Below are 22,406 nucleotides of genomic sequence, written 5' to 3'. Positions count from 1 at the left end.
GGAGGAAACTGAGCAATCTATCTATGGCATTGCTGTTTCTCTGCTGTAAAGATCTCAGTATTTTCTATGCTACAAATGCACATAAGATGTTTTTCTCATCCTCAAGTCATTCTGTTAAGAAAGAAACTGAACAGTGGATGAGGTGAATAGAACAGCAAAATCTTAATGAAACTATGATGGTTTGATTCAGGTAAGATGCAATGTTTGAGGAGATCTGATAGCAGGAGATAGTGAAAACAAACAAACAAAAAAACATACCAAAACAGTATTTTCAAGAAGTATTCCCTGAGCAGAATAAACATTCTTACAAATCTCTCAAATTTTCTTCTCATTCTTTAGTTGTGTAACCTTAGAAGACATCGCTGAACTTTCAAGTATCAGTAGTAGCATGAACATTCCTTAAAGTTTAGGGATGCTGTAAAGCTTATAACCCTAAAACTATTTAAGGATTCTGTACATCTTGGACAACGTTTATGAAGTAAATGGAGAACTTCATGATCTACTTGTTTCTGTCTCTTGACAAGAAAGATATAAATGTTGCATTTGCCAGTGAAGTGGATGATTATTATATACCTGGTGAACTGGAGGCTTTTTTACAATGATATAAATTAAAACTTGCAGTACTCATCTATTATTTTTGAAATGCTCCTCATTTAGACCAAACAGTAAAACGCTTCTTGCATCCAGATAGAACTTCTATTTCTGGAATGACATTTTTCAACTTTATAAAAGCTTTGTATGACTCAAGACTGAGTGACGGAAAAGTATTTGTATTATTGATTGCTGCAATTGTGGCTTCATATGCATATGTATGTATGTATATAAAATTTAAAAGTTCCAGCTGGTTCGATAGAGTAGCAAAGTTGGTAGATAGCAACTAGTTCTTGAATTGGGCCCTCACTTTTTTGTATGTACTGTCCACTAGGTGACACTATTGCACAGCTCACAGTAGTAGCAGTTCAAACCAAACAGCTGCAGTAAGTGTTCCATTCGTCACCTTTGAGCGAGTGTGATACTTTGGGCTGGATCTTCACATCAAGTCCATGAGCAGTCTTCTACATTTGATTTACAGTTTGACTTGATCATGCATGTGTATTAGTGCACTGAGCTTTCAGAGGGTAGGGAAAATACTGTTTCTCATGTTGCCTTTGTAAAGCTGTGATTGTATCCTAAAATATTTACCCATAGAGAGAATGCATATGAAGCTTTATTTGATCTTGTCCTCAATGTTTGGATTAATTGGATAGCTTTCATGCAGCTCTGGAGTTTTGTGTTCCTAACTTGTGGGAAAGTTGTGCAAGCATGTGCAAAGCACTGTCTCTGGAACTGTAGAATCATTTAGATTAGGAAAGACCTCTAAGCTCATCTAGTCCAATGGTCAGCACATGTCTATTAACCATGTCCATCAGTGCCACATCCACACGTTTCTTGAACACCTCTGGGGACAATGACTTCAACACCTTCCTGGGCAGCCTGCACCAGTGCAGCACCACTCTTTCTAAGAAGAATTCTTTCCTAATATCCAACCTGAACCTTCCGTGGTGCAGCTTAAGGCCATTACTGCTTGTCCTCCCACTAGTTACCTGGGAGAAAAGGCTGACCCCAACCTTGCTACAATCTCCTTTCAGGTCGTTGTGAGGAATGATAAGGTCTCCCCTGGGCTTCCTCTTTTCCAGGCTGAACAATCAGTTCCCTCAGTCACTCCTCATGAGGCTTGTTCTCCAGACCCTTTATTGGCTTTGTTGCTCATTTCTGGGCACATTGAACTTAAGATCATGAAATAATTTTTGTGAAAGTAGCTTCAGGAAGCTTTTGATTCAACATCCTATTCAAAGCAGGTCAGTTATGAGGTCAGCCTAGGATAGTTAGGGCTTTATCCAGTTAAGTTTTGAAAACCATCAAGGATGGAGACTGCAGCATCTTTCTTGGCAAGTTGTTCCACTGCTTGAGTGTCCTCATGACAAGAAGCTTTTTTCTTATATCCAGTTAGGACCTCTCTTATTTCAGTTTATGCCTGTTGTCTTTCTTCTGTCCACTAACTGCCAACAGCCTGTCTTCGTCTTCTTGATCACTTCCTTGTAGGTGTCAGAAGGCTGCTAGTGGATCTCCCAGAAGCCTTCTCTTCTCCAGTCTGAACAATCAGTTCCCTTAACTTCTCAGATGACGTCTCCCTGACCATCTTGGCATTCCTTTACTAAACTTGCTCCAGTTTATCAGTGTCTATTCTGGACTGGGGGGCCAAAAACTGGATGCAGCGTTCTAAGTTCAGTCCAACAAGTGCTGATTAGAGAATGATAATCACATTCCTTAGACTACTGGCTACGCTACTGTAGATGCAGCCAAAGATACTGTTGACCTTGTTTGTTGCCAAGGCACACTCCTGGCTTGTTTAGCTTGCTGAATATGCACCAAGACTCCCAAGTTTTTTTCCACATTGCAAGGGCATATCTCTTTCCAAGAATTTGCATTTCCTGTTGAATTTTTTATGGTTCCTGTCAGCCTTTTTCCCCAGTCTGTCTAGGTACCACTCTGCATGACAGCACTGCCCTACAATGTATTGACTGTTCTACCCAGTTTTGTGTCATCTGCAAACGTGATAAGTATATATTTTATCACCACTTCTAGTTCACCAACAAAGATATACATTCATACACATGGAATCATAGAATGGCTTGGGTTGGAAGGGACCTCAAGGACCATAAAGCTCCACCCCCTCTTCCACATGCAGGGCCACCAAACTCCACATTGGATACTAGCCCAGGCTTCCCAGGGCCCCATCCAACCTGGTCTTGAACACTTCCAGGGATGGGGCATCCACAACCTCTCTGGGCAGCCTGTGCCAGCACTTCATCACTCTCATAGTAAAGAACTTCCCTCTGATATCCTACCTAAATCTTCCCTCCTTCAACTTAAAACCATTTCTTCTTGTCCTGCTGTTGTCTACCCTTGTAAAGAGTTGGCTCCCCTCCTGTTTATAGGCTGTTTATAGGTTTAGGTAATGAAAGGCTGCAATGAGGTCACTTCTCAGCCTTCTCCAGGCTGAACAAGCCCAACTCCCTCACCCTGTCTTCATAAGGAAGGTGCTCCAGCCCTCTCATAATCTTTGTGGACCTTCTCTGGACTCTCTCCAGCAGCTCCCTGTCTTTCTTGTACTGGGAGCCCCAGACCTGGATGCAGGGGCCTCACAAGAGCAGAGTAGAGAGGGATAATCACTTCCCTGTCCCTGCTGGCTACCCCTCATCTGATGGAGTCCAGGATACCATTTGCTTTCTGAAGTGCAAGAGATCACTGCTGGCTCGTGTTAAGATTTTCATCCACCAGGACCCCCAAGTCCATTTTCTGCAGGGCTACTCTCAAGGTCTGGGATTCCACCAGCCCAAGTACAAAACCTTGTACTTTGCTATGTTGAACCTCATTAGATTCTCCCAGGGCCACCATTCAAGACTGTTGAGGTCCCTCTGAATGGCATCCCTTCCTTCCACTGTGTCATCCACACCACTCAGCTTGGTTTCATCAGCAAACTTGCTGAGGGTGCACTCAATTTCACTGTGGATGTCACTGATAAAGATGTTAAAGAGCACTGGTCCCAAGACAGACCCCCTGGGGCGTGCCACATGTTACTGGCCTCCACCTAGACATAGAACCATTAATCACCACTCTTTGTCTGCGGCCTTTCAACTAATTTCTTATCCGTTGGGTGGTCCACCCATCAAATCCACATCCCTCCAATTCAGAGATAAGGATGTGGTGGGGGACCACATCAAAGGCCTCGTAGAAGTCCAGGTAAATGACATCAGTTGCCTTCCCTGGAAAAGCATGCATCCTCTTCTAGAATCTTATTCCCACAAAATATTTAGTCTTAGAGCTTCATTGCGGGATTTGAGGAGTGTTGTTTGGTATGTAGAATAACACATATTAATCTTGGTGCATGAATGCACTGACAGAACACCAACTCTTTTTCTGACGGTAAGTTCTTAAGAAGATTCCAGATATTTTAGATGGTGTCGTCTCTTGAGGGAGGGTCATTTTTAGTTTAGTGGAAGAACGTAGAGGTAAACATTTTTGACAATGCCGCACAAGTGTTGGTAGGGACGTGGAAAAATACTTAGCAATGGGATTATTATTATTATTATTTTTCTGTACTGTTATTATGGATGTACTGAGCTGCAGAACTCCAAAGGGTTTAAGGTAGTATCTTCACCATATGTATTGTTCTGTATGATTTCTAAAAAGACAGTGATAAGGAACAGATGCTTAAGTTCATTGTTTGGGGTGAAGTTTTTGAGTACTGAGTTTTGATATAGTTAATTCTTTCTTCCACAGATATTTTAAAAATATGGATAAGTCCACTGATAAAATTTTATTGTTGAAATTTTATTGAAGATGAACTGCTATTTTTTTTTTTTTTCATTTTTATGCAAATAACTTAGCTACCAAAAGTAGGTTTACTTTAAAGGCACAGCTACTACTCTGTTAGGAGCAATTATACTTTGTACTGTTTCTTACTTCTGTTTTCTCTAGTTTTTCTCCTCTGATGGGATGAAACTAGTTGAATTCCTGTTTTTGGGGGTCTTTTTTTTTGTTTGTTTGTATTTTGCATTTGAGAATAGAACTAAATTGCTACTCTCTTTGTCTAATTTCAAATTTAAAAAAATGGATATCTGTTCAGTTCTTAAATTCTGAAATATTTTCCTAAATCTGTAACAAACAAAATGGCTATGATTTCTAACCCTTGATGCATGACTACATCTTTGTAACCTATTAAAATATGTTTTGTCTGAGTACACAAATTACATTTGTCATCTCTTTTTCCTCAATCAGATGTTCTTATCTTAATTTAGACATCTGTTTTTTCATTATGGCTACTGGGCAAATGAGAGAAATCCTACATGAATAGTGTACACTTTTAGTGCTGGTTCATGCTGACAATAGTAAGCTGTTCCTTCTGTCAATTCTTACCAGATCTTAAATGTCATAGGTCTTTTGTATTAAAATTCACTGAAAAGCGGGATACTGAAAAAAGATCATACAATCACAGAACTGTAGAGGTTGGAAGGGACCTCTAGAGATTATTGAGTCCAACCCCCCTGCTAAAGCTGGTTCCATACAGCATGTTGCACAGGAAAGCGGCCAGGCAGGTCTTAAATACCACCAGAGAAGAAAATTCTGCAGCCTCTCTGGACAGCTTGTTTCAGTGCTCCATCACTCTGACAGTGAAGAAGTTATTCCTTGTTTTAGTATGGAACATCCTCGTTCCAGTTTCTGCCGATTGCCCCTTGTTCTACTGTTGCTCACCACCAAAAAGAGTCCACCCCTATCACCTTGATTCCTACAATTTAGATGTTTATTAACAGTGATGAGATTCTATCTCAGCCTTCTCCAGAGTCCCAACCTGAAATCTTCTAGAAGGTAGAATTTAGAAGGTAAGAACGGTCTTATTTCAGAGCCTTGTTCATTTCTTGGGTAGTTTTTCCTAAGCAGATTTACCAAATGGTCATCTTGGCATGATAGAGTTGTAATGGGATGGCTGTCTTCTAGATTGAGGGAGCTCATAGAGAATCACTGTAAGAAGGAAGACGGGGGAAATGTATAAGGGAATAGGGAAATATACTATGTTTCTGGTGTATGTTTTACTCACTGCTGTCAGGAACTACAGAAGGGTGCTAATTTATTATTTCTGAAATTATGATCTTGAGCTGTTCATGGTAACAAACCAAATTTATTTTTTTAGATTGTTTTCATAAGTCTTTCTTGTTAGACATTGGATGGTATGGATAATCAAAGTGATGATGCAATCCAGGGAACTATCACCTTCAGCCTTGTATTTGTTCAATGGGTCCTGACAAACTTGCATACAGTGTTCTTTCTGTTCCTATGTGAGCATTTGCTTATCCCACATGGCGCACATTTTGCTGTAGTCCAAAGTTGCCACAACTGTTTCCAATGCATCGAAGCCAATATTCAGCTCTGTACTCAGTTCACAGTCCACCAATTCACACAAAGGAGCTGATGGAAATACCCTTCACTTCGTGGGTGTGCGTGGCCATCCGGAATGTGGCTTGTCTTTCATGTTGCTATCACCACTGCTGAAATGCATCACCCAGCACCTCACTGTGCTCTTATCCTCAATGGATGCCATTTTTTCCACATGGAGGAATTTAATTTCACGCCTTTTGTTCATATGCAATTCCATATCAGATGCTATTTTATCAGACTGTGCCTCTGCTGCCGTCTGTCACACAACAACAAAATGTAATGAAGTATTGGTGGGAAGGTTCAGACTCTACTGCCCTACCAACACCATCTGCCTCTGATGTCATGGACCTACGTAATAAAATAGGAGGCATTACTTTCAGATCTCCCTCGTATTAACGTAGCCCTGAGTTGTGTGCATGCTTTCCATCACTCACTTGCCCAGCAATCTAAACTATTTTGGGCAGGAAATAAAAGAATTAATTGGGACTGTGTTACGAAAGATGGCAGTATTTGTGAGAGCCTTACTTCATGTTTCAGCAGCTAGGATGATGCAGTCCATCAAGGAATCTCCCGTGGCTCAACTTGAGGCCATTCCCTCTTGTCCTATTGCTAGCTACATGGGAGAAGAGGCTGACCCACACCTCACCACTAACTCCCTTCATGTCGTTGTAGAGAGTGATTACATCTCCCCTGAGCCTCCTCCAGACTAAATAATCCCAGTTCTTTCAGCTGCTCCTCATAAAACTTATGCTCCAGAGCCTTCACAGCTTTGTTGCCCTTCTCTTGAATGCGCTCCAGTGCCTCAATGCCTTTCTTGTAGTGAGAGGCCCAAAACTGAACGCAGCACCAGAGGTGTAGCCTCACCAGTGCTGAGTACAGAGGGATGATCACTTCCCTGCTCCTGCTGGCAGCACTATTTCTGATACAAGCCAGAATACAATTGGCCTTCTTGGCCACCTGGGCATTCTGCTGGCTCATGTTCAGCCAAGCATCGACCAAAACCCCCAGGTCTGTTTCCTCTACAGAGAACAAAGAAATCTTGTTGCATCTGACTCTGATGAGAAAATCATATTATTAGAGTTCTTAAAAAAAATGCTATCTTACAATATCTATCATAGTGATAACTGAGAGATGTTTGCTCTTAACTGGATTTGAAAGGAGTCCTCACACAGTATGACTTAAAAGACCAAGGATGTGGGACTTACCCACCTTGTTTTAGAATATTTCATGTCAGCAGCCTGAGATCTGAGAATTGTCAGCAGGCACCCTGACCGGAAAGGACAAGGTTTCCCAAGTTCAGTGTTACCTTAGACAAATGGCATTACTTGGTTTAATGTTTATTCTTGAATTCACTTGGGTTTTGCCCTCCTGTTTCAGCATTAAGAAGAATTAAAATTCTTAACATCTGCTCATGGAAAAATGATTTTAAGACAGATAGCTTGGTTGATATAATTCCATATTGAAAACAAACTTTTACTGGCATGCTAGATGTTAGGAATTGCAAGGTGGGTAGCAGTTTTCTACCTCATTTAATTCATATAAACATTTTCTATCTAGTACTATGCCAGATATTTTACACTCCATTTACATTCAAATGGTTTTCTAGGAAATATGAATGAGAGTAATCTGGCATTCAGAATCCTTTTTCAATAAACAAAACAAAAACCACCAGCACAACCCCCAAAAGCTGCATTTTTACAGTGTTTTCCTTTTATTTTCATGCTTTGAGGTAAACTTTGCTTGAATGTCAGTAGCAGTGAAATCTTCCTAGTGGATCTAGAGATTCTCAAGTCACTTATTTTATTACTTGAATTAGAAATATTACATTTGTTATTTAATTTATAAATCCATCTTCAAGATTATTGCTTTTTGAAACATTTTTGGTTCAGTGAGTTGTCTTTTCTGATGGACAGATGATATGTTCTACTGCAGAATGGACTGCTTAAGTTTGAACGGTGGCCTAACTGTCTCAATCTATGCTATAGATGACATAAATAACTGCCAAAATAATGCCTTACTTGCTTTGTCAGTTCAGACTAGTCTGATTGTACATTATGAATCTATAAAACTTGGTCAGTTAGGGCTTTTTGTAGTAAGTTTATGAATAGCACCAATGAGAGATGTATACAGCATTTCATAAATTTATTCAATACTTTAATAAAATAAAATTCACAGCATGATGTTATTCAATATCATTTCCTGTTGTAAAATGCATAAGCTGTGGCACAGTGTTTCAGCAACTAATCCACACACATTAGATGAATATTATATGTCTTGACTTATTTATATAAATTCTCATTAAAATATGAATAAACTTTTCTTTGCTCCAATTAGTGCTGTGTATATCAGATTGGGAACTGGAACTCTTTCCTGGAGAAGAAGAGGGAATGTGGGGGGAAAAAGAGATTAAATTAACTTTACTTATAACAGATAATATCCTTAGTTGGCATTGAGTAGTAGAAGCAAAAAAAATACTAAACAAAAAACATAGAAAATATTTTTATCATATTTTATTTTCCTTGGAGAAAAACTGCAAGGTAATCAAGCATTACATACAACACATAGCATTTTAATTAAGGACACGATTATCTTTTTTACTGTGTCCAGTGTTATATATAGAATAATCCTTCTTCCAGCATATACACACATTATATATATGTGTGTGTGTGTGTGTATACACTAATATACATACATATATATATTCATATACACACATATATAAAATATGTGGAAACTATAATGATATTGGTATGCTCAAAACTTCGCTAGGCAGAAAGATCTATACCAGCTTCAGCCAATCTTTCACCTGCTTGTTCCTTCTGGAGTTGTAGGTTCCACACAGTATTTATGGAGCAGATACTACTCAGTTAATACAATGCTTTTCTCATTTGAGGGTATTGTTTTGGAAAATATCACTTTAGTCCTGAGGAAATAAAACAGTTTGGCAAGAAGTATCAGGAGGCTTGGCTAGAGTTCCTATATGTATCTCTGAGACAGAATTTTGTTCAACAATACTCTCTTACCTCTTGACAACTTGCACTGAATGACTTTTATTTTTTTCTCCCCTTGAACTTTTCATTCTCTTGTGGTTAGACTGAACTGTGTTTTTTGGAGCAGAGGTACGCAAGCATCATTTTTTTCCTCTCTTTAAGATCTGGTATGGTTCTTGAGCTTTGTGCTGAGGGACTTCACCTGGTGACTTTCCTTTTGGCTGAGTTCATGCATTGTGCTTAAGCTTCTGGAAAGCTAACGTTTATCTGTTTAAACAAGCCTGCGAATTCTAATGCGAATTGAATAATCTTTAATCTGTGAAAGTTAAAGCTGAGAACTGTGTGGAAATAGTTGTTTCTGACCTGGAAAAAAGCCAAAAATGTTTCACGTTAACTTCAGGGCTTCTAAGTTATTTACCAGGAGTTTTGTTCAGCCAGAATAATCCAAAACAGCAAGATGCCTGGCCCCATTCCTTCCATGTATTTTAACAGAAAACAATATAAACAAACTTGTTTTTCTCTGGCTCTGTCCTTGTTCTTCCTTTGCCCCACACAGTTATTTTATATTTTGGATTATGAATCTAGACAGGTAGAATTTCACTTGATGGAGGTGTTCCTAGCAGGAATTCTGAGATTTCTCTTTAGGATTTAACGTGTGCAAAATATGGCTGTCTTTGCATTTGCAAGGTGTCCTTTTAGGAAAATTAGGTAGGAGCTATTTAGTGTGGAGGAAGTTGAAAAGTTGGCCTTGCTCTTGGCTATGGCAAAACAAATATTTTGGCATTCAATTATTTATATTTTTTATGTCTAACTTCATGGATGTTTCTGGACTTAGCGTAATTATACTCTGTTTTTTTCTCTTGATGATAAGGAAGATTCATACTGTGTACCCTTATGTAAAAAAATAATGTTCATCTAGTCTAATTACTAACAGCTTAAACAAAATGGAAAGCAGACTGATATTTTGAAGAACCTTCATGAAGCACATAATGCTCAAAATCCGAATCGGATGTTAAATTAGGATCCATGTTCCAGCAAACCATTTTGTTCACTTAACAGCTTATGACCAAAACAGTAACTGTAGTTTTAAAGAAAGTGCTTTTCTTTGAACTTTATGGAAAAGTTAGTTTTGTGTTGCAGGTCAGAGTAGTACTAAATGCTGAATTAATTACCTTTTCTTATAATCTCTGTTTTTCTTAAGCAGGCTATTATGTTGGACAATGCTTCCACACTGCTCTTTGATTTGAAAGATCAAAGCTGTTCTCTGAAGAGTTTTGATTAACTGTGAAGACTAGCTATGTTCAACACTAATAGGTATACTAAAGTGCTGCCAAGATTAATGTGGAGATGACCCTCTGCCTATTTTCAGAGTCGCAGGGGGGCAAATTCTGTCAACAGTGAAGATGCATTTGATGAAAGGCCAAAGCAATGGGGATCCTTTCTATCAGGCAGTAGAGAAAGTTGTACAAGATTTGGATTTGAAGATTAAAAATATTATCGATTCACAACATGAAGTCTTGACTGCTAGCACCACTGGAGTCAGTCCAACACGGGTAATGGGACTTCTTTTGTTCTTTTTACTATTTAGTTTTACAAGAAAGCAAATGTCCTTCTCCTGGTTTTGTTGTTGTTCTGTGTTTTTTTTTTTTTTTTTTTTTTAAGACTTTTATATAGAGTATTATCTTTTCCTAATAATAGAGCAGTGTCATTTCCTCTACACTGTGGTTTTAAACTTGCTGAAAGACTTACACTTTAGGATTACAGTGTGGATTTCAAAAAGCTGATTTATTTAAACTTCTTACATTGAAATAGTAAATTAAATGCTCTTCAAAATTTATTTTGTTCTTGCAGCAGTTCTAAATGTAAGTACTTGTAACTGTTAGATTTGCCAGTAATTTCAAAGAAGTAGACCTATAGCATTTCCAAGCAGAAAAAAAGCCCTCTTGAAAGTGGAGTTAAGATTTGGAACATGTGTCTGCATTTTGATTAAAGAGCACAAATTTTAATTAACTCTGAATCAGGTATTATTAAAGGAAGAAGCTCAAAATATGGTTGAATATGAAAGATATCCAGAATATGGCAAACCTTGGAAGGGTGAGGAATGAAAACCCAAATGCTCTGTGTATTTTTTCATCTTTCAGTGTTTCAAGACACTAACACAGTTACTAATGGGTTTCTTTTGTATGTGTGTGTGTGATTTCTTTTCTTGGAGGGAATCAAAACATTTAAAGTTTTAAAAGATAGGTGTGGAGAGTACACCTGAATACATGTCTTTTTTTGTGACTTCTGTACTTTGAATCTACACGGTTTTCTATTATGATATTTTTCTAACAAAAACATCAACCAACTTTATTTTACATTGTTGGAATATATAAAATTGTGTCTTATATTGTGTGTTTTTGTCTAGGAAACTTTTAAAAACTGCTGAACACTTTTTGTGTCTATTCTTAGAGTGCTCGGTATTGCCGAATCACTGGAATTACCCTATGGTAACAAGATTTCTAACAGATTTTTATAAAGCTTCCAGTATCCTCTAGCTTTTCAGTAAGAAATAAAATCCTCCAAATCTTGGTAGGCAGTAAACTGATTTAAATACATGTTTCCATGGATTAGCATCCTCATTTTACTGCATCTCTTGAAGCTTCAATTACTTAGTATTTCCACTACCCTTTCTTGTCTTTGTCTTTTTCTTTCCCTGCTCTATCTGAAAAGTTGCCCTATCATTTCTGTCTTTCTCTTTATCTGACTATCTGGATTCCTTGTGAAAAAAAAAATTAAAATGTCTTAGATTTTTAATCAGCTAGGTAAGATTCTTCTGATTTACCAAGCAATGCTTTTCTAACATATCTTATGTTTCTTATTGTTTTCTATAGGTCGAGACTGTAGTCTAACAGTCTTTAGAAATGTTTACTAGTATCCTTGTTGAGGCAGAAGATAGCGGGATGGTTGTCAAGAAACATGGAAATACTTAATTCTGTTAAGAACAGCATGAAATTTTGTTAAAGTGGGCATCTGTGGTCAGCTTATTGACTTAATTATACCACTGTGAGCCAGCGGTTCTATGTTGAAGTTTTTCCCAATTACGTTTTTGAATTTAATCTCTCTGTTGGAACAACCAATCTGCTTTTGAGTGGGAAGATTCTATTATTGTTCTTCTGTGAGAGAAAACTTGAGTACATATCAGAGAATGATGAGCTTTAAGATAATCCTTTTCACCATACGCACCACAGTACATCCATATGCATAATATGTACGTACAGATATAGCTAACAGCCATGAGAGATGACTGTGGTCTGAATGTGGCTGATATGCTGGTTGGCTTGAGAAATCTAGTGCTCTCTAAGAAAGCATAGGTAAATGTTAAGCAGTTTTATCGAACTGCAGGCTTCAGTGGACCTTTCAGTAGAAAGACTTTTCACTAAACACACAGATGGGCAGGTTTTGATTATGGATTTTGAAAATAAAAAATTTCTATACATTTTCCAAATGAATATGAACTGTAAATTAAAATTGGAGTGTTTTTATTGCTCCATTAAGATCTTAGGACTGCAAAGGCTAAATCTATGTGCTGAGTTTCATACATATCTAATTTTGTTCTGTTTTCTTTAAAAAGAATGCTGTGTTTTTAATTTTTTTTAAATAATGCTGTAATTTTTCAGAAAAAAAAAATCTTTATTCAGAGTAAGTTCTGCCTTTGATGACATGTTATGATTTTTCATATGGAAGTAATTGACATGTTACTTTGAGTAGAAATTGTAAATCTGGACTTAACTGTGGAGCTGAAAAGGATGCCTCCAGGAGCTCTTAGAAAGGCTGGCACTACATAAAATATACCTGAAAAGAGTCATTTTGTTGGAAAAATATTTGCTTTTCTCCTAGCAGTTTTCTTACATCATTGCTCACTTTTTCTGTAAATATCTGTTTTACAAAAGTCTACAGCTGTATAAAAAAATCAGTATTTTGTGCAGAAGGAAGCACTACTTTTCACTGAAGACTTCATGAGTGACTAATAGCAATTGTGATTAATTTCTTCCTTAGAAATTTACTGCTGTAAATCAAATCCAGTTGGCATTTCTGGAACTGGCTAGAATAGTCTGGAGTAGTTAATGGTTACTACCCTTAAAAGATTAATAAACAGTATACTTGAAAAAATATTTAGGATCATTATTTTAATAATGAGCAAGATTTTTGTGGCAGGGATTTTTGTCTTGCCTGAAGTTCCTATTGTTTTTTGGACAATAGTATTTACTTCATGGTTAGTACTCCAAGCTACTGTTGTAGTAGTACGTGAGATTTCTGAAGGTCATCTTTTGGCAGTTAAGAAGTTATGCTATATTCTACACGTTATTATTATTACATTTTCTTTGTATATAATCAGTCAAGCTGTTGTCAAACTCGTACTTTTTTCATTAAGATAAATTTACCGTGACCCACATGGCGTTTTATAAAAATCCATGATGTGGATGATGTGGTGATGTAATGACTGAAGAGGTTCAGAATAAATTTTGAGGAAATTAAACGTTACTGAAATAGACCAATTTTGTAAAATCAAGTATAACAACCATTTCTGTAATTGCTATTTCTAGCTATTGATTATAACTTATAGTAACTGACTGACGTGTTGCTATGGCTTCTTGAAAGCTACATACACTAATTGATATAACTAAATAGGGAGAGAAATAGAATTTGATCTTTTCGGGGCTGTGTTGAAAACAGTTAACTGATTAGAGACAGTTTGTTGCCTGTCCCGCTCTAAACAAAGTTAGGCTACTGTGTGTTTCTCTGCATTGGTAAATAAGAAAGACTGTGGTTTTTAAACCCCAACACTGTGTATTTAGCACTACATTTGTTTAGAAAACCCCTAGAACTTTACAGAGAAATGCTATAAACTTGCTATAAACTAGCAATACTATGAAGTTCTGCATCTGCTGGCTAAAGCATTGAACTCTTCCAGATGTGTAATGTTATTTTCTTTAAGTACTTTTTAATTCTTGTGGAAAACTGAGGAATTTATCCTGTTACAAACAAGAGGGGATTGTACCTCTTGTCATATCTTGGTGGAAATCTCTCTTTTAACCAACTGCTTTTGCAGATTCAGTTACAGGAGTTGGACTTCACTAGAATGTTTGTGTGGCACTCAAGTTCATTGTAAGGAAATAATATGTTAGTTTCTGCAGCATGGTTTCATCAGAGATTTGAATATTTGTGTGAATTCCTTTTCAGTGTATGCTTCTAGTTGGCAATGATCTAAATTCTACTCATTGCTTGGGATGAAAAAGAATCTTCCACGTAGTCATGTTAGCTGATAGATGCTTACTGGGATAGGGGAGGAGGAAGTTCTTCAATCTTCTGCTGTTATTAGTTGCTTTTGGAGGTGAACTATTGATTTCACTTTGTGACCTTTCCTGCAATATGTTCTCTTTAATTTTATTCTCTTTCAGCCAAAATTGCATTCCATAAACCATGGCACTGCATACTGTGGCAGAGATACTATAAAGGTCTTACTAGTTCTTCTGGATGAAGAAGCCGTCAGTGCTCCTACCCAGAACAAAGCGGAATTATTATATGATGATGTAAACTTAAATATGTTTGGAATCACCTCTGTTTTGACACTCTTCAGGTGAGCACTAGAAGACTTTTTGTTTGTTTGCTTTTAAAGGTTTTGTACTAACTGATTTAAAGCATTGATATTTCATACCCTAAATTTATAGCCTCTTGGGAGCATAGGTGTAAAAGGAAAGCATTCTTAGGACAGTGTCAAGTTCTCAAAAGTATTCTGCCTCCTCATCTTCACTTACTGTTGTTTTCCACATGCTTTTGTAATACAGACTTTCTGGGCTAGTATGTTTCTGGGCTGCACAGGACCCATGAAGGGAGAATCCTTTGCAACTAGTCTTCCAAATACTCGTCTATATTCTTAACTTCAAATAATGTGTGTTCAGTAGCTGACTGCATTTATATTCAGTTTGAAAATTCCTCCTTCATCTAGCTTTAGTACAAGATATTTTGGGATGACAATCTGTTTTCTTCCTACATAGTAATTATTTTGTAGAGACTTTTTAAAATGGTTAAATAGATTTTCATATTGTGATACACCAATCAGTATTATACAAAGAATGTTGAAACAAATTCATGTGCATGAATATTTATTGGTAGTGTCTGTAGCTCATGGCATACTTTGACTCTGATGGTGAAATTGAGAGAAAGGAGAGAAGAGGAAACAGAAAAATTTCACAGTAATCAGTTGGGAAGTAAAGCAGCCTGGGTTCCCAGACAAGCATCCTCTGCAGTACAGCAGTTGGTTCCACAATAATATTATTCCCATGATAACTATACTATTTTCACAAGGACCCACTGCTGATTGTCCCTACTTTTTGATGCCAGCAGAGGTGATTTGAACATCTGTTCGTTAAGGCCAGGGCTGCATGGCCAGTTGTTTCTTAAGGTTTTTGCCTGCACATTTTTGAGTTCCCTAATATAAAAGGAGAACTACAATGAAAGACTGTGAAAAGTGGGGAATTAGAGATGTTTCTTATGCTGGTGGCAATTGCTTTACATGAGAACCCACCATTACAACACTGTCAGAGTGTGTTGGTGCAAGACTCTGAGAATAACAGAATAGGAAAAGAACAAGATAAAAACCTGGGCAAAAGGATGCAGGGCTGTGAGTAGAAAGCAAGCAACACAGTTCCAGATATATGTTCCATAGCAGTACAGGAGACGAAGGCACCTAAGATATCATGCAGCTGTTGGTTACTGATTTTATTTATAGATTTTTTATGTAAGAACTTTCTCACCTTTTTTGAGTCCTAAATTGGAAGACAGAGGATCCTAAAATAAGGAGAACTTGGTGGTTCCACCAGATTTATAGTTTAACCTCTTTTGTGAAACCAACCAAACGATCACATTCCAATGAAGTTCAGAAAAAAATATATTTTTTTATTTTTTATTTTTCAGTATATCAGAATTTAAATAGTATTTGATTACATAACATCTAAATAGAAATAATCGTGGAAGCACACAAAATATTGAATTAATCTTAAATAATTGTTTCAGGAGTACCAAACTTTGCAAAGACTAAGAAGAAATATGGGAACTTGCAAACAGCGCCTGTTCTCAATCTTTATTTAAATGTTTGTGTTCTACCTTTCTATAACAGCTATGCTGTAATCCTCCAATTGCCTTGCAAATGCTGAGCATCTTAATATCACCTATGATAATAACTAAGGTATCTGTATTTCATCAACGTACAGGCACCTATACTGTACAACCCTTTTTTGTTAACACTTCTCAAACATTTGATCGACAGCGTTTACAGTCTTTTGCTGATCCATATAGTTAATAGTAAGTCTGAAATAGTTTACAGGATAAAGGGCAGTAGGTTTGACATTAAACTTCACTGTAGTGAAAATTATTTTTGCTAATCTGATTCTATATATCAGATTTTCACCTCATGGTAGTTTTATGGATTTAGATCAAATGGTAGATTTTATTCTGAGGATTTTCACAATTTTTTTTGTTATCTCTAGTGATATTACTACTGAAGAATCCCAAAAAATGTTTATAACTTTTGGGTGTATTTGTCTAGGATCGAATCATTTTAAAAGAACACTGTTACTTTTCAGTTGAATGCTGAATATAAATGAAAGCATCTCCTTTTCCTAACTTCAGTATTCCTGGAATCTTATTTTCTTCGATTTACTCATGTTTTAATAAACTTTGAGATTAAATTAATTGGGTAGATGTATCTGTCACCTTTGAAATCCTGTTAAAAAGCTGCTGCTGAAATGCAGCTATTGTGTGATGTGCAACTTTTCATTAGTTTTCTTAAATTTAAAATTATATTTTTGTAATTTGTAAAATGCATACATATTTTGAAATGGAAAATGTAAACGGTGATGGTATAACCTCATTATTTTTGAACATCCAAAAGCTGAAGTTTTTCTCAGTTAATGGGACCTTCAGTGCGCACCTCAAATATTTTCCTTCCATAAGAACCTCATTTGAGAATCACCCTTTTGAATATGCATTATAGAAGTATGAATGAAGTTCCCGTACTTCTTTTTAGGTTTCTTCATTTTTAAATTTTACTTTGAACCTCTATACAATGCAAGCATGCTGATTTTCCCCCAGTATTACTAATTAAACAAATACGTAGTGATCACATTTGATCATATTGAAATCAAAGTAAGGGGATTTGGATGCAATTAATTATATTGTTTATATTTAAAATTGAATTGTGCATAAATATGAGTTAAATATTTTCATAACTCTTCACAATAAAGTTTTGTTTTGATTTTTTCTGGTTCTGCTGGTTCACCAAGTCTATAGGGTTAAGGGCAGTTTTATATTTGCTGTTGTTTTTCATATAATGCCTGTCATCTTCCTATCACATTACTGCTAATGCAAGTATTTCTTTAAAGTATGTGTGACAGAGCACTGGAACAGGTTGCCCAGAGAGGTTGTGGAGTCTCCTTCGGCAGAGATATTCAAGACGTGCATCCTATTATAGGGTACCTGCTTTAAAAGCAGGGGGTTTGGACTCAACGATATCTTGAGGTTTCTTCCAATCCTTGCAATTCCGTGATTTACTTCTTGCTAATTTCTTTCTTTCTTTCTTTCTTTCTTTCTTTCTTTCTTTCTTTCTTTCTTTCTTTCTTTCTTTCTTTCTTTCTTTCTTTCTTTCTTTCTTTCTTTCTTTCTTTCTTTCTTTCTTTCTTTCTTTCTTTCTTTCTTTCTTTCTTTCTTTCTTTCTTTCTTTCTTTCTTTCTTTCTTTCTTTCTTCTTTCTTTCTTTCTTTCTTTCTTTCTTTCTTTCTTTCTTTCTTTCTTTCTTTCTTTCTTTCTTTCTTTCTTTCTTTCTTTCTTTCTTTCTTTCTTTCTTTCTTTCTTTCTTTCTTCTTAATTTAAAGGTTAAACATATATAAAGTATATGCAAGTTGATGTAATCCGCAAAGCAACAAATCTCTTTCAAAGCAATTTTTGTTGGAAAAAAACCTAATATATCCATACAGTGGAGAGGCAGTAATGATTTAACTGATATCTTATTTTGAGGAAGCACCAGGTGTTGGAAAAGTGGGACACTGAGGATTTTGTCACCATGGGTTACAAGGAGACTGTATGAGCCATAAAAAGGGAGTAGATGGGAGCATGCAGAAACTACATGTTTTGGCAATTTAAATACATTTCATAGGCAGGCAAAAATTTAGTGCGGCATAAAAATGGAACTAAAAGGAAGAATGAAGGAATGTTTTATTTATGGAATAATTAAATAACAGGGTAATTGAATAGAATGAGCAAAATAAATGAAATAAAGAAAGTTCTTTTGGAAATAAAGAACTGTCTTTACATGCACAGGCCTAACATGTACATAAACAGAGAAGTAATTATTAACACATGAATAGATTAATTGTTATTATTTTCTGATCAAGAGCAAAAATACCTGTCCTTGATACAGAGAATTTATTTATTTATTTATCCGTTTTAAACATCAAAATTTGCCATTCATTCATGTAACTATTCACATAGTGGAAACATTTTGATTGAGTTCTTCTAATGAAAAGTATGTAAGGAGGAGGAAAATTGTTTTGGACGTCAACCACATATTCAAAGAGGTAGGAATACAGAACTACAATACTGTGAATACACTGCAAAAGGAGAGTAGAAATTGAAACTGTAAGTCTGATTTCATTATGGTGCCTTCAGTAGTCACAGTGCATGTAGATACTTAAGAAGGGAAAGAACAAAGTAAGATCTGGAAAGAGAAAATGTTTGGTTTCCTGTTTATTTGTTCTGAATACTTCATTTCTCTTTTGAACACAGATCTCCAGCACAGTCCAAAGAATCTTCTCCAAAACCTTCTAGACAGCGTATTCAGAAACCTGTGAATGAAAAAATAATTAAGGTACTGTACAGGAAGTGCTATACATATACAGATGCATTTAAATAGTAATACTAAAATGAAAATCATAGTGTTAAAATTTTCAAATATTTATCTGAAGGGTATTCCATAGCTAAATAATTGATTACCTTGTGTTTAATGGCCTAATTCAAACTGTATTGAATGAGAACTTGCAACACTCCAGAAAAGTCTTTAAGACTACTAAAAATACTTCATGGTGAAGATCTCTTAATGACAATGTATTGCATAAATCTGTATTTCCTAATTTAGCTATCTGTGCATCTCAGAACTATAGAATTAAATCTGAAGTTATGTGAAAGCAAAAATAACACTGAAAAGTGGGACCAGATTTAAATTCTAAAATAACAGTAATGATTACTTGTTTTTTTTTTTTTCAGAGTGCTTTTTATTTGTAACATTTCATTGGCGTTTCCCTTATCGTATGCACTAAAGTGCGTACAATAAAGTATAGTAATGCTTGCTGTTTTGTAGAGGAAATCAAATGTTACAAGGTATGGTAAGCAGCTCTATTTAATAGAACAACTTCAGCGTTTCTGAAAATTACAGCCTTCATAAAATTGGGTTTTACATAGTCTCTTTTTCTCAAAATTGTCAAATTTTAATGTTGGGACTATGGAAAGAGACTGACTCTGTATCTTCCATGGCATTTCAGCAGAGAACTAAATGGAAGTACTGACTACTTTTTACAAACTTAGTTATCACAACAGATGAAAACATAAATATAATTAGTATGTAAAGAAGGGAACAGAAGTTTTATAGGCCATCAGAATTAGTTTTGGAAGAGCACAATGGAAAATATATCTCTGACGGTGCAGATGAAGGGAATTTTCACATAGAAAGTCATTGAAAGGAATTAGAATGAAAATTCCTGTCAGCATTTTCAGCAAGTGCTTTAAATATACTCTGATTCCACACTAAGTATGCTTTTTAGAGCAGTAGAGGCGTGAGGGGGTTGTTTTAGATGCATGCACTAATTAAGGTGAAATCTACCTTGAAACGTATGGGAAAACGTTTGAAAAGATTGGAGCTGCTAAATGATCTTTGTGATAATTTTACTATAAATAACATACTTAAATTGCAGCTTTATTTATCAAATAGCAATAATGTAATATACCAGTAATATACTGTTTACATAATGCATTGAAATAGACAGGTTTTTTTTGTTTGTTTGTTTTTTGTCTAAACTGAGGTTTTGTAATTGGGTTCATGAAGTTATGTTCAGTGTTTAAGTACAAAAGAAATTCTAAAATTAATTGCATGTCAAATTTGGGATCTTTACCAGGAACATACAAAGTTTCTCACAGAAACTATCAAAAATATGAAACCTGCGGTTGATTCCTGCTATGAAATCGTTCTCTCTCTCTCTCTCTCTCTTTTTTTTTTTTTTTTTTTGCAAAATACTTTTTGCTAATCAAAAACATGAGATTAGCTACTATAGAGAATTTCTATGTAAATTGTAGTTCTCAGTGAAGGTATCTGATTATGACAATCTCCTGAGTTGATTCTATATTGCCTAAGAAGAATATTGTGATTCTTATATCCCCTGTTAATGCAGTACAAGGAGTGACTTTTTCTCTGTGACTTTTGTCTCAGTCTTGTTTCACTGTGATTGATGACACAGAATGTATCTCTAGCAAAATAGAATGAAATATCTGTTATTTTAGCCAGTCTTTGTTGAATTCTTCCAGTCTACTTCTAAAACTGATATTGACACTCATACTGTGCCCATTATAAATGAGGATGACTATGTTGAAAAGTAAATTACCTTTTATCTTAAGAAAATCAAAATACAAGGGGAACAAGCAGCAGGTATAAAGTCTGTGGTTTATCCTTAGAACAATCATAGAACAATCACAGAATCACCAAGGTTGGAAAAGACCTCCAAGATCGTCTAGTCCAACCATCTGTCTACCACCAATACTTACCCACCATGTTCCTTAGTACATGTCTTCAATTGTAAAGATTACTTATAGTGTTTAAATTTGACTCACTTCTACTTCAACAGAATGGATGCTAAGGTGAATGTGACTATTTTTAAACTAAGAGGCCACTTGGAACTACTCAACTCATGTCTTAAAGGAACACTGGGGCTGCTGAACTGTCTCTTGCAAGCAGTCTTCACAGCTTTCTTCCAGTGTATCCTATCGTATCAGTGAGAAAAAAGCACTGCATGGAACTGAGGCTGACTATCTCAAGATGTTTTTCCATATTGAAAAAGTATAAATAAAAAATAATAGTGTTCAAAATGTAAATGGGCTGCAAATATGTATCAGTACGGAGTCTTCTTACTCAGACTGTTTCACATTGCCTGAATGTTTCACATTACTTGCAATTCTGTTTTCTGTGTATTAGCCAAACATTTACCATCCAAACTATACAATATGCTTGTAAAGTCTGAGATTGCTCTTTTGATATTCCTAGGCTCACTTTAGTCTTGCTTCTCCTTTCAGTTAACCGAAATTACTGTTGCCAAAACAGCTAATGACTTTTCCAGCTGAAACTCAGAGATAATTCTCTAACCTTCATCTTTGATCTCCATTCTCTCACAGAAGATCTAGATTTTTTTTTTCTTCTTTTGTCTGTTCCTGGTAGCCTTTCTAACAATTTCTACAGGGTTTCTTTTGCATATTTCCCCCCCTTTCTTTTCTTACGTAGAAGACATTTGGGATCATGTCTTTCCTTCTCTTTCTTTACCCTCTTTGTGGAGGAATACAAACAAGTTCAGCTATCAGCCATATATGAACAATTCATAAATCTATATGTAATCTAAGTATCTCCTTTGTCAAAAATGGCAATTTTTTGTAACTTCTTCTGAAAGAAAATTCTTATAAGTATATATCTTGTCTGTCTGTCTTAGTATATTTAACTTTGAGGATAATAACCTATCTGCTACTTTTTTTGCACTATATCAACTGTAGAATATACTCTTCTTTATCCATACATCCACTTGACTATAAGTCATTAAAGATTCAGCTTGCGTTTTGATCACAGTGGTATATTTTTCTTGGACTTGGTAGATGATATATGCAGCTTTAGCCTGTCTTCACTGAGACTGACAGCTATTGAACAGCAAAGCATTTAGAAGGCAAATGCTTCTGTTTGCATATCAATCTACTCCTCTAAGTTGTAGTAGATACAAACTACTTATTTTAACCTATCCTAACCACACTGATTATTTCTAATTTGCTGCTCTGAGATACATGTTCGTACTTACATTCAGCCTACAATACCAATTTTCATTGTTGGTTTGTTAATTTTCAGTCTGGCTCTTTCAGGTTTTTGCTTTATGCTATTTCTTATAGCTGAAGAGATTTCCTATGGGTATCTGCAGAACTCATTATCCCCTTCTAAAAGCTTTTTCAGTACCTTTAAATCAACCTCTCCTCAAAAGTTAGCAGTTTTATGTATTGAGGGGGATGCCCACTGCAATGACTAATTTGGGTTCCTTTCCCTATGAATCCATATATTTCTTGTCTTAGATTGCAGTGTCCCTTGATAGAAATATTTTTTGTTCTGTTC

General features: G+C 35.9%; 1 protein-coding gene across 5 annotated transcripts in view; it reads left to right on the top strand.

Moving 5' to 3' along the window:
* Window positions 1–22,406, top strand: part of PARPBP (PARP1 binding protein) — a 49,140-nt gene that overhangs the window by 14,722 nt on the left and 12,012 nt on the right. For 4 of the 5 annotated variants that reach the window (XM_025148737.3, XM_040696868.2, XM_025148736.3 and 1 more), the window contains exons 7-9: window positions 10,336–10,519; window positions 14,408–14,586; window positions 18,788–18,869. In XM_025148737.3, the coding sequence (XP_025004505.2) occupies window positions 10,336–10,519; window positions 14,408–14,586; window positions 18,788–18,869 (445 nt within the window). The other variant, XM_046939069.1, reaches the window with a different exon arrangement.

This window comes from Gallus gallus, chromosome 1, assembly GCF_016699485.2.
Source record: "Gallus gallus isolate bGalGal1 chromosome 1, bGalGal1.mat.broiler.GRCg7b, whole genome shotgun sequence".
NCBI lineage: Eukaryota > Metazoa > Chordata > Aves > Galliformes > Phasianidae > Gallus > Gallus gallus.
Note: the sequence above shows the minus strand (reverse complement) of the source record. Positions and strands in the feature narration are given on the sequence as shown.